At 44.3% G+C, this 13,616-nt stretch overlaps 1 protein-coding gene across 3 annotated transcripts in view; it reads left to right on the forward strand.

The window, feature by feature from the left end:
* Positions 1-4,828, forward strand: part of RDH12 (retinol dehydrogenase 12 (all-trans/9-cis/11-cis)) — a 9,387-nt gene extending 4,559 nt beyond the window's left edge. For 2 of the 3 annotated variants that reach the window (XM_005877926.2, XM_014549167.1), the window contains exons 5-7: positions 246-455; positions 2,853-3,042; positions 4,041-4,828. In XM_005877926.2, coding sequence (XP_005877988.1) covers positions 246-455; positions 2,853-3,042; positions 4,041-4,143 — 503 coding nt within the window. In that variant the 3' untranslated portion in view covers positions 4,144-4,828. The remainder of the gene's footprint in view (positions 1-245; positions 456-2,852; positions 3,043-4,040) is intronic. The other variant, XM_014549169.1, reaches the window with a different exon arrangement.
* The last annotated feature ends 8,788 nt before the right edge of the window (positions 4,829-13,616 follow it).

The raw sequence follows: 13,616 nt of genomic DNA on the forward strand, positions 1-13,616 counted from the left end.
TTAATTGATTTCAGAGAGGAAGGGAGAGGGAGAGAAAGCTAGAAACATCAATGACGAGAGAAAATCATTGATTGGCTGCCTCCTGTGTGCCCCTTACTGGGGATCGAGCCTGCAACCTGGGCATGTGCCCTTGACCGGAATCGAATGGAACCCTTCAGTCTGCAGGCCGACACTCTACCCACTGAGCCAAACCAGCCAGGGCAGCCACTCCACTCTTCAATCTTCCCTGCTGGCTCTCCTTGCAGGCCACTTCCTTCTCACCCACTTGCTCCTGGAGCGGCTGAAGGAGTCTGCTCCTGCACGGGTGGTGAACCTGTCATCAGTGGTCCACATTGCTGGCAAGATTCGCTTCCACGACCTCCAGGGTGAGAAGCGCTACAGCCGCGGTTTTGCTTATTGTCACAGCAAGTTGGCCAATGTGCTTTTCACTCGTCAGCTGGCCAAAAAGCTCCAAGGTAAGTCGGGAGAAAGGGCCAGGGTTCAGGTAGCGAAAGCAGGGTTTTCAGTCCAGATTCGAGGTTCACAGAAATTTCTGAACACCTCAAACATGAACACTACAGTGGTAGGTAGCTCTATGCCCTGAGGAGGATGCCCTTGGGAAACTTCAAATTGAGTAACAGTTAGGAACCTAGGAAGTTACCTTACATTTATGTCAAATCTTATATCTATTATCTGATATTATTTTTCACAACAACCTCTTGCAACAGGCAGAGCAGGTATTATTATTATATGGGTCCAAACTGAGGTCCAAAGAAGCAGCCAGCCCAGGTATATACTGCTTTCAATCCAGGGTACTTCCTTCTGAGTGCTATTTGCTGAGATTCACGTGGTTAGCTGAGCAAGAGAGGTGCCACTGTCCGGAGTCAGGGAGCTAGGCCTGGACGTCACCCCCTGGGTCTGAGTTCTTGCTCTGCCACATAGTAGCCACGTGTGTATAAGGACATGTCCCTTTATCTTCTCCTGACTTCATCCCCTCAACTTTAAAATGAGGTGAGGCCTCTCTTAATCCTATGATCCTTTCCCTTCCTGGAGTTTTCCTTGAGTTGCTGGCTTTGGGATCTGGAAATCATGGGGACTATTTGCTACGGCTGAATAAGCCAGAGTTCGGGAACAATGGTATTTGCTATCAGAACACAGAAGGTAGAAGAATAGGGCAACCATTAAAAGAAATAATAATAATGACAATAATAATTGAGAATTTTGTGTGTGCCATGTACTATACATGTCTTAACTCATTTAATACAACATTCCTATGAGGTAGGTGCTACTGTTTTTCCCTGCTCTACAAGCAAACAAACAAGATAGGCACAGATATATATGAAACTTGAACAAACAAACAGAAGAGACCAGCACAGATATATATGCAACTTGACCAAGCAAGTTTCCTAGCTGAGCCAGGATTTAAATCCAGACAGTCCAGCTCTGGAGTCCATGCTCTTTACATCAGAGTTCAGACCTTGGCCTTGCAACCTGCTAAGGTATGACCTTGGGCAATCTTTACTTAACCTCACTGTGATGAGACTTCAGCTTTTTCCACGGTAAATGGGCATCTTAATATAACTTACCTCATAAGCCTCTTTGAGAAGCAAATGAGATAATGCAGGTAAAGCACGTAGTAGGCCCTTGCACATACTAAGTACTAAAAATAGTGGAGGCACCAGGGGTGTCTGGGGGGCATGTTAACCCCCATCATCTTCATCAACACCCCTCAATCTACACCGCATAAAATGTGCTTGCCTGGCAAATGCGGCTCAAGCCACTAACTTCCTTTCTTTCAACCACATTGCTTCCCTTAAGTCAGGAGTGGGAAACCTTTTTTCTGCCAAGGGCCATTTGGATATTAATAACATCATTCGCTGGCCATGCAAAAATATCAACTTAAAAATTAGCCTGCTATATTTGGTCAAATATTTAATTAACTCACCCCTAATGCCTTGGCAGGGCCAGACCAAATGATTTCACGGGCCTTATACAGCCCGCAGGTCAGATGTTCCCTACCTCTGCAAGCCCTTCCTATAGAAATTCCAAAGATGCCACTGTCAGTAATTGATACTACTACTATTGCTACTAGTAGTATTATTAGTAGTGCAACTAGTACATGCTGTTGTTTCTAATATTAACTAGAGGCCCGGTGCATGAAATTCATGAATGGGGGTGGGAGGGGTGTCCCTCAGCCTGGCCTGCACCCTCTCCAATCTGGGACATCCGTCTCATAATCTGGGACCGCTGGCTCCTAACCACTTGCCTGCCTGCCTTCCTGATCTCCCTTAACTGCCTCTGCCTGCCTGCCTGATCAACCCTAACTGCCTCTGTCTGCCTGCCTGATCGCCCCCTAACCGCTCCCCTGCCAGCCTGATCACCCCTAACTGCCCTCCCCTACCGGCCTGATCACCACCTAACTGCTCTCCCCTGCTGGACTGATCGCCCCTAACTGCTTGCTCCCCTGCCAGCCTGATCGCCCCTAACTACTGCCTCTGCGGCCCCTGCCACTGTGGCTTTGTTTGAAAGGAAGTCGGACATCCGGAAGATGTCTGGTTGACCTGGTCTAATTAGCATATTACCCTTTTATTAGTATAGATACTTAAGTCACAGAGAAAGATGACATCGACATAGAAGGACCTTCACCCAAGCATTCATTTTGGAGCACAGAAGGCTGAGAAGGCTATAGATCTTTCTGGAAGAGATCAATTAATCACTAGCCAGGTTTTACCTGGCTAGGGGTGGTACCTTCTAAATCACTGGGTTCTGTTTTTTGAGTCCCTTTTTCTCACTTATGCATTTTGCAGCAGGAGGTGAGCTGTTTCGGGGGCTCAGAGTGTGTCCCTGCTCTAACTGTGCTCTCTTTGCCCTAGGCACAGGGGTCACCACCTACTCGGTGCACCCGGGCATCGTCCGCTCTGAGCTGGTCCGCCACTCCTTCCTGATGTGCCTGCTCTGGCGGCTCTTCTCCCCCTTCCTCAAGTCAGCGCGGGAGGGGGCGCAGACCAGCCTGCACTGCGCCCTGGCTGAGGGCCTGGAGCCCCTGAGCGGCAAGTACTTCAGGTGCGTGTAGGCAGCGCAGGTTCTCTCCCCACCAACGGTGTGCATGGTGACACTCACTGTTCCCTGGGCTTTGCACCCCAGGTGGCCGAGTTTGCACCTCATAGCAGAATCCAGGTTTGGGTTGGGCCTGCAAACCAAATCCTGTGACTTTTCCAAGGGAACTTACATTAGAAACTTGGCAAGAGTTGCTTTCCTGGCTCTATTTTATATCTGTGTGCCATGTTTCCAGGAAAGAAAGCTTTGTAGCTTTCTGAGAGCCGTAAGAGAAGGCTGTCCCCATTGACGGTGCCTTGGGAAGGATATTAGCAGGCTCCCTCGTTGAACCTTTGGCTGACTTTTCCATGCATTCCTTAGTACCACTTAGCACAAAGCACCAGGGCAAGGCCACGCTCCCCAGGGTGAACTCTGTCTCCCCAGGCTGCCAAGATCGGCACTATCTGTTGCAATATAGAAATAGACATTTCAGTGTTGAGTCTTATCACAAATTCAGTTTGGGAATAAAGGGGAGCCTGGGATTAAAAGAGGGAAACACTATATATCTATTTCTATACAAACAGAGCAGAGCAGAGTGTAAGGAAAAGTAATTAACGCATAGTTTCTTCGTTATCAGAACCGCATTTTCCATGAATGCAGGCAATGAACTGCAGGATTCGTGGTAATACCTATGACTTTGTCACCCATGAAACTGTAGTATTTTCATGCCCCATTGCAGTTGCAGATTTCTCAAAATGTCACTTCTGCTCGCCACTACTTGGAAATCCTGTGGTTATTAGACCCAGTGCTAGCTCTTGTTATAGATTATATTAGTAAAGAAGCTTATGTGTTACTATGCCATGGATTTTTTTACAATATTTAAAGACTGCATTCCAATACAGTTGGTTTCTTTTCATGCAACCTATTTTATACATTTAGAAATGTATTCTGAGAAAGAGGCCATAAACTTTTCCGGACTGTCAGTTTCCACTCCTGGATGTTTACATTCTTTCTTTGCCCTCCAGTGACTGCAAGAGGGCCTGGGTGTCTCCAAGGGCCCGAAATAACAAAACTGCTGAGCGTCTGTGGGCCGTCAGCTGTGAGCTTCTAGGAATTCAATGGAAGTAGAGCTGGTAGAAGAGCCACGGCTTTATCAGGTCTGGTCCGTGCCATCATGAAGGGGGACCAAGAAGGCCAACCCTGAGGATGGTCCTCCCGGCTGGCTGCTGCTGTGAATCCTGTCCTCCTCTGATTCTCCTGACCCTTCTGGAAACTTCTGTATACCCAACCCTCTTGTGAGGCTGGCTCATGGCATCAGATGTTCACATCTACAGAGCATTCTTCTCCAAGACTTGCAGTCGGCCTCCCTCTCGGGGCAGGAGGAGGAGGCAGATGCCAGGCTGAGCACAGGGATGGCAAAAGAGCCTGGGAAACTGGGTCAGTTTCCTCACCGGGACCAGCAACGCCAGCCAGCAGGCTCAGCTGAGGTGGCAGGAGCACCAGCGTTACGTATTTCCAGGGACTATAGACTCAAACTTTTGACTAATCTCTCCTCTTTAAATTCTGGTCACAACTCTGGAGTCTGGACCAACTCAGGAAAATCTTGGCTTAACCTTGGCCAACTTTGGTTCCTTCCTCTGAGCGCCCTGGAGTCCCTGCATGAAGCTGGGCCTTCCCATTTTCTTTTTCCACTTCTTTTTTAGAAATTGAAAAACAATTTCTAGCTTTATTGAGATATAATTTTTAATCATGTAGATGGTTTCATTTTCTAAAGCATTCCCTTCACCTCATATTTTTAATAGTTTGTTGATTTTTTTTTTTAAAAAGAAAGACAGGAAGGAAGAGGGAGAGAGAGATATAAACATCAATGATGAGAGAATCATTGATCGGCTGCCTCCTGTACACCCGTACTGGGGATCAGGCCCACAACCCAGGCATGTGTCTTTGCCCAGGGAATTGAACTGGCTACCTCCTGGTGCACGGGACAATACCCAACCAACTGAGCCACACCAGCCAGGGCTTTACCTCAATTTTTAGAGGAAATAGACTACACATCCCATTGCCTTACTTATTTTCTCAGGGTAGCAAGTGAGAAATGGAACAAAATGGGAAGCCAGCCTTCTATTTTAGTGAGTAGTATCTCACCCTACTCACAACCCATAACCTTGTTATAATGTCACATCTTATAATGCATTATTAGGATGGTGTAAAATAAGATGTTTCGATTGGATATTTCCTCAAGTTTCTTCCAGCTCTCCCATTTTATTATCTAAGAAGTAATGGAAGTGACTTCAATTATACATATGCTATGTTTCTGTATAGATTAAGGCGCGAGGGAATGTGGGACTTGATTGAATTTGATACATAGATGCAGAAAAACCACGCTCTGATAAACCCTCTACCTGAAATCATAGGTCTCGCTCTGGCCTCCCTGCTCTCCTGTGCTGCAGCCCTGGGTGACCTGCTGCTTGCCTCAAGTGCTGAAGTCACCAAGAAGAGGTAGAGAGATGACCTAATCTGTGAGCCAGTTGACCCATGAAGTCAGGTTATTGGTTTCTGTTCTAAAGCATCCACAGGGCTTCTGGTGACAAAAATGCCCTTTTCATCCATAGCAAGTAGACTTTTTTTTTTAAACCCTTTTATTAAGGAAATTTTTAAATAGAAAAAAGTAGAGCAAATGGTATTATGAATCCCCATGTACCTGCCTGTCATCCAGCTTCAACATGAATGTTCTGTCAGTCTTGTTTCATCTATATTTCCTCCAGGACATTTTTTTGGGGGTGGGGTGGGATATTTGAAAGCACATTCTAGACATCACACATTCATTCATAAATACTTTAATGTGTGTATCTAAATAAGGACATTTGTTTGTTTGTTCGTTTGTTTGTTACTAAATCACAACGCTCTATGTGAATGAAAAAGGGGCTATGCAATAACCCTGACAAGCTCAGTGAACAAAAGTAACCACACAGGGTGTTCTGATCTCAAAGTCCTAACTGAACGGGTTATAGCAGGCAGTCACATCCCAGGTCTATAGCTTCCTTAGCAAAGGTCATTTTTTTTTAAAATCCTCACCTGAGGATATGTTTATTGATTTTAGAGAGAGAGAGAGAGGCATTGATGTAAGAGAGAAACATCGATCGGATCGGTTGCCTCCTGTATGCTCTCCAACCAGGAACCAAATCTGCAACCTGGGCATGTGCCCTGACCCGGAATCAAACCTGCGACCTTTGGTGTATTGTACCAACTGAGCAACACCAGCCAGGGTAGCAAAGCTCAATCTTTACCTTAAGTGAGCTCTGTCCATTGTTCTTATGCGTCTAGGATAATATGTCTTTGAAATGTCAGAGTAATTTTATTTTCTGGACCTCTCTCAGGCACAACTACCAGCACCAGAGCACAAGACCACAGAATCCCTCTTGTTATCTTGTTCCCCGTATACCATTTCTATGTGCTGTGAATGTTTATTAACTATTCCCTACCCACCAATGTAAAAGTGTTTCTCCATTTTGCCTTTTATCCAATCCTATGTTTCTCTCCCCACCCCCTAGCCCATGCTTTCTCCCACCTCCTTCATCTACCCCCAGTGGATTTCATGTAACCCTCTTATGACTCCTCCTTTGATTCTAATGTATAAAATAAGCTGCAAAACTGCCATTCTCCGGAGCACTTTCTCAATCTGTTAAGATTTTGCTTCCTGTTATATGTCATCAGTTTGGCTCAAATAAACTCATAACAACTCTCTATAGTTTTGAACTTTTCTTATGCTGACATGTAACTGCTAACGACATGAATAATTCCTGAGTATCATTTACTACTTGAAGTTCAAGTTTCCTTGGTTGTCTCACAGAAGTCTTTTTACCACTGGTTTGTTTAAATCAGGGAAAGAGAGATGATTCTCCTGAAAAAAAAAAAAGGAAGTGGAAATTCCCCCCCAGAAGCCCCAGCAAATCTTGTGCCTCATTGGCCTAAATAAATACTGGGCCCTCTCCTGAATCAATCCCTATGGCTAAGGATGGGCTATGTTAATTGGCTTAAGCCAATCACATCCCACACCTGAAGCTGGGGTCCATCTCACCCACTCCACCCAGTGGGGAAGAACAATAGCTGATACAAAGCACTTAGGTTAATTAGGATTAGCAGTCCCCACAAGTACCCTCTAGGGCAGCTACTATTGCTATCCCCACTTTATTGACTGGCACCGAGAAGTGAAGTAGCTTGCCCAAGTTCACAAGGTTGATACATGGTAGAGTGGACCCTGGTAGTCTGACTCTAGAACCAACGTTTTTAACAGCCATGCTCTATGGCTTCCCAAGGTGGAGGAAGCAACAAATTCCCTCAAGGAAAACTCAGGGAACATGAATGAGCGGAGGGGTGAGGGGAACACTGGGGAAGCAATCAATATGTGCTCCCTCCTGAGACCCGGTGCCTCCTAGGCTGTTGGGTCCACTGGGAAGCCTGGTGAAGAAGGAAGGGGAAAAAGAGGAGGGGATGGAAACAGGAAAAGGCCATGCAAGGGCGGGAGACAGGGCTGGTGAGGAGCATGCATGGCATTGATGATCCTGGATTTCTCCCCTGGGCTGGAAGAATAAGCAAACATCGAAAACCGGGGGCACGCAGGGCTGCTGTCATGCAGGAGGAGAGCAAGCAGACCATGAGTGTGAGAGCAAAGATTCACACCTGGGTAAGAGTTTAAGCGATAAGCAATGCAAACACTGAGGCAAGAGGCATGGGCTTGGGGTGAGGGCTTTGATGCACTCAGAGATGGCTGGTTGTAGGTGGAAGAAACAAAGCCATGCACGGGCTGCAAGGAGTTGGCTCCAGCTGCCACTTCTAGGCAGTACGCTGGCATTGCTGTCGGTAGCAGAGGGTTTTTGAGTAAACCTGCTCACAAGGCTGGGTTCTTCCACTTCCACACATTCAACTACAGTCCTTTTTATTAAATTGGACTCTTCTCTCTATAAAATTTTTTTTTCCAGAGAGAACAGAATGCTAACACATTCAAAAGATTGTTCCTTAACATATATGGGATCCTTATGTGTGCTTAGAACCCTTTGGACTATTACATTTTATAATTTTTCATGTTTGTCAGACTACTTGTTAGTAGGATTGGCTTAATAAAGGCCATCCTATTCTTGATTTGTGGCAAATATCTGAAATCTGAAAAACCTTTTTGTATTTTCTCTAAGATACACAGAGACCTGGGGACCGAGTGCTGGGGACAGAGGGCTCCTAGCCTCAACCTGAAGCAGAGCGGCGGGGCGGTAGTAAGACAGCAGGGCCTGGAACTCAGGGCCAAGCCAGGAGTCTACACGTAGGATCCGCAGGGTCTATAAATGCTAGGAGGAAAGCAATTTGAGTGAGATCCCAGCACCCAAGAGGGAAGAACTTTGCTTTCCCACAGCTTAATGGTCTTAGAAACTTTGGGAGGCTGAGGGCTGACGTTAAGGTCACAGTGTTTGGTGGAGAAATCCTTCCCTTTGAGTTTTAGGGCAGGGGAGCATTGCCTGCATTATCATCTAACCATGGTCTCTGGAAAACACAAAAAATTGCCCCAATTCTACTTTCCTCATCACAACGTCCATACTGTACATACTCTTCCTTCCTAAAGAATGGCTCTAGTTGAAGTATGCATCATTTCCTGCCCTCCTGGCAGGTGGCACAGCTCAGCCGGATCAAAGTAGTACAGGACTGGGGTGCTTACTTCTAATCAGAAGGCCTAACCTCATTGAAAGAAGTCTGTGGCCCTGGCTGGTTTGGCTCAATGGATAGAGCATTGGCCTCCGGATTGAAGGGACCCGGATTTGATTCCAGTCAAGGGCACATGCCCAGGTTGCGGGGTCGATCCCCAGTAGGGGGCGTGCAAGAGGCAGAGCTCAGTGATTCTCTTTCCTCATTGATGTTTCGATCTCCCTCTCCCTTCCTCACTGAAATCAATAAAATGTATTTTAAAAATAATAAAAAATAAAAAAGTCTGTGCAATATTAGCCGGCCAGGGAAAGTATTTTAAATCTGAAGTTTTCTATTTGATTTCGAATTGTTGGGTGCACTTATACTTAACAGTAGTGACACCAAATATGCAAGAACTAAGCAGCAAAGAATGCCAAAAAGAAAAAAATGTGAGTATTGGTTTTACATGTTGTTGGCATTTTCAGAATGTTGAACAACAGTTGTTCCCCTTGCTTAGATTCTAGGCTCTGTCACTTCTCATGGTGGTCAGGTGCTCCCACAAGACTCAGCCTCCCACAGCACTGCTCCCTGGGAACCATCTCACGCTCCGGCTTCATCTTGTCTCTGTGTAGCTGACTGTCCAACACCAAAAGTGTTGTCTAGTCAGCTCAGCCTGGGCAAGGAACAGGTGCCAGCCTTGGCCTCCTGTCATGTTTCCAGAAGAGACTTGCCTCACGTTAACTACCCAGCAAGGGAAAGAAAGGCCTTAGCTCAGCATAAATGACACTGGGAATCCCGTGGCTGAGTCACCATTCAACCTTCCCATCTCTGCTCCTTAGATTTTCCCATGACCACAGAGGCCATTTCTCTTGAATATCTGTTTGTGCTATGGATGTGGCTTCCTGCCTGGTAGAGTGCCCTTAGGATACAGGAGGCAAGATCTGGATGAGAAGGGCTCAGGGATGACAGTCATCCTAGACTTCTCTGCAACGAGGTGCTTCTCTAGCTGCCCCAGGCCCGCTGCCTTCGCTATTCCTGGCTTCTGTTAAGCTCTGAAACCATTGGCTAGGCTAGTTCAGGTGAGGGAAAACTTTCCCTCTGGCTTGACAGAGACTGGCCTAAATTTCAACATAAAACTTGTCTGGGACACTACAGGAAAAGGAAACAAAAGAGATATTTGAAAATCAAGAGGCAAATAGTTCCAGAGCATAGATTGCCTCTGTGATGTCTAACCGCACAGATGACCTTGGCTAGCACCTGGCCCTTGTCTGATTCAACTCTGTATTCAGCATGGAGAATCTAGCTTACATCTTCGCCTCTTTTAGTTACAAGACAGACGCCCACTTTGAACAAGCTTAGGCCAAACACCATAAAACATTTTGCTCATAAGTTCAAGGAAGGGTTGAAACTAAAAAGTGGGAAAGGGCTCTTTCTCTTTTGGTCCCAGATACTTCGAGAACTGGGTGCTTCGGTATAAACATGGCCAAGTCCAAGAACCACACCATGCACAACCAGTCCTGGAAATGGCATCAAGAAATCCCGATCACAAAGATATAAATCTCTTAGGAGGGTGGACCCCAAATTCCTGAGGAACATGTGCTCTGCCAAGGACAAGAAAGGCCTGAAGAAGATGCAGGTCAACAATGCCAAGGCCACGAGCGCACATTCCAAGGCTATCAAGGACCTCACAAACCCAAGGAGGCCAAGCCCAAGGTCCCAAAGGGTGGCAGCTGCAACCTCAATCAGCTTGCCTTTCATTGCTCACCCCAAACTTGAGAAATGTGCTGTGCCCGCATCGCCAAGGATCTCAGGCTCTGTCGGCCCAAAGTCCACGACCAAGGCTCAAACCAAGCCCCAGGCTGTGGCTGCAGCTCCGGCTCCAGCTCCAGCTCCAGCTTAGGCTCCCAAAGGTTCCCAGGCTCCCATGAAGGCTCTACAGTAGAGGCCTCTGTCTGCTGATGTGTGGGCAAGAAGGACTAGTGTGATCCCCTGGGCTGCTGTCGCATGGAGCTGATGTCCTCCTGTGCTATTTGTACAAATAAACCTGAGGCAGGATCTGTAAAAAAAGAAAAAAAAAGAAAAGAAAAAAAGGAGTCTATGTAGCTCAAAAATAATTGGAATTCAAGCATCAAACACCACCATGCTCCCCTCCCTATCTTTTCTCTGATTGTAGACTTCACTTCAGAGTAAGTGGCAAGAAACTTGGCTGTTGAAAACTCAAGCTCCGCACCTTTTGGTTTCTACTATTTGAGTGTGTGTGTGTGTGTGTGTGTGTGTGTGTGTGTGTGTGTGGTTTCTACTATTGAACAGACAGTGCAGGTGTTTTTTATTTGTAGTATTTAAAGAACCTCAGGTTTGGCTTGGGTCAGATGCTCACTGTGAAGCATTCAGCTATAGTACGGGAGGGAGACTCATGTAAGAATGTGACAGCTGTAGGAGTGGCATTTCAAATCAGTGAGAATAATATAAACTATTCAATAAATGGTGTGGGGCAAATAGCTATCCAAATGAAAACATAGGTTAGATTCCCCATCTTGCACTATTCATAAAAAAAGTACTAGATGGATTCAAAAAAACAAAAAATTGTAGAGGTTGCCTCTGGAAAGGATTGATGGGAGATAATATTTCAATTTTTAAAAAAGCAGAATATTTTCACTTTTAACTTGGAAATAAAAAGTTAATTTTAACAGACATTGTTGGTTGCCACTGTCACTGTCTATGACTGATTAAACTATTGTGGTGCTCTCAATCCTAGCTGTATTTTAAAACATATAAAGTGCCAATGCATAGGTCTTACCTCAGAGAATCATATTTCATTGTTCTATTCTTGGGAGCTGAGCTGGCCCAGAGGCCAAGCTCACACGCTGAGGATGGTAGAGGGAAAGATGAAAGGAACTTGAGTTGCTGATGATAAAGCAGTGAGTCACTGAATTAACCAAGACTGGAGCTGCCCTCCCTTGTTACATGACACAATAAATTGTTGAAGTCGATGTCCTGATGCAATAGTATTATGTTGAGCCATATAGAATTACTGATATTCTATCATTTTTGTGTGTTTTCCTTTAAAAAATTTTTATTAAATTTATTGGGGTGACATTGGTTAATAAAATTATATAGGTTTTAAGTGTACAATTCTATGATACATCATCTGTATATTATTGCATTGTGTATTTACCATCCAAAGTCAAATCTTCTGTCACCAAATATTTGATCTCCTTGACCCCTTACTAACTCCCCTCCCCCTCCCCCCTTTCCCTTTGGTAACCATCATACTGTTATCTGTGTCCATCAGCTTTTGTTTGTTTGTTCTGGGTTTATTTGCTGCTTTCAGTTTTATATCCCATATAAGAGTGAAATCATATGGTTCTTGACTTTTTCCGTCTGACTTATTTCACTTAGCATGATATTCTCAAGATCCATCCATGTTGTTACAAATGGCAGTATTTCATCTATTCTACCATTTTAAAACCTACTTTGCCCCACCAGTACTGCTGATCCAAGGCAGATGTCTTTCTGATCTACTTTCATCACCTTCAATATCCTCACCTGTAAAGTGAAATTTTGACACCTGTTTATTATATTTTTCCCCACTGCAAAGATTTGCCATCTTCTGTTAATTTCAGCATTCACAGGCATAACTGAACTAACATCTCAATACAGAGTCTTAAATAGCTTTGGCATACTTTCACAGGTGTTCATCCAAATTTTAATCTATGTGTACAATCTTTTTTTTCTACAGGTAGATTATGCTATCTCTTAACCAAAACAATCAGCTAAGAAGATCATAGAACATGAGGTACAATTTGTTCTATAGGAGTAGATTAACTGCTAAACAAACAATGCTAAATTTTAGTGGCTTAATACAATAAAAATTGATTTCTTGTTCATACCACAGTCTAATACAGGAATGGGAGTGGGTGGGAGCTCTGCTCCACATAGCTTTCAACTCAATAAAATTATTAATATTGCTATCATCATCCAATATTTTGTGTGGTAATGGTACCAGTTAGTTAACTAAAGGATTAAAAAATACAAAATGTAATTATATTCAAAGTATATGCAATTTAAACATAGTTCCATAAAAATGTAAATTGTCCCTGGCTGGTGTAGGTCAGTGGGTGGTGTGGGCCTACACACCTAAGGGTCTCAGGTTTGATTCCTGGTCAAGGGCACATGCCTCAGTTGCAGGTTTGCTCCCTGCCCTGGTTGGGATGAGTGCGGGAGGCAAGCAATCGATGTGTCTCTCTCACATCGATGTTTCTCTCTCTCCCTCTCCACTTCCTCCCTTCTTCCCTTCTACTCTCTCTGAAAAAAGCAATGGAAAAAATATCCTCAGGTGAGGATTAACAACAACAAAAAAGTAAATTAACGAAAGGCAAAAATAAAAATTATTTTTAAATGTCTTAGGTTATTTTTTTTTCTAAAATATTTAAATTATCTATCAAAAATTAAAAGGCAAAATACACTATTGCTATGAATATCAACATTTTAAATCAAAGCTATTTCAATAAAGCTGAATTTTTTAATTTTCTAAATTTAATTAATTCTGTGAACTTTTATAAAAATAGAACTATTCATGATCCTAATGCTCAATGTCCATTTAGTTGTCAATGTAAACGTGGATATCATGCCTCATGCATGTTTCCTCTACACCTACATGGCATGTCTATCAATTTTAAAGCAATATGAATTGTTTATTATTTAACCTCCATTAAAAGTGTTGCAGCCCTAGCCAGTTTGACTCAGTGGATAGAGCATCGACCTGCGGATTGAAGGGCACCAGGTTTAATTCTGGTCAAGGGCATATGCCCGGCTTGCTCCCCAGTTGGGGGCATGCAGGAGGCAGCCGATCAATGATTCTCTCTCCTCATTGATGTTTCTATTTCTCTCTCCCTCTCCCTTCCTTTCTGAAATCAATAAAAAAAATATTT

The sequence above is a fragment of the Myotis brandtii genome, unplaced genomic scaffold (genome assembly GCF_000412655.1).
Source record: "Myotis brandtii unplaced genomic scaffold, ASM41265v1 scaffold536, whole genome shotgun sequence".
Lineage (NCBI taxonomy): Eukaryota > Metazoa > Chordata > Mammalia > Chiroptera > Vespertilionidae > Myotis > Myotis brandtii.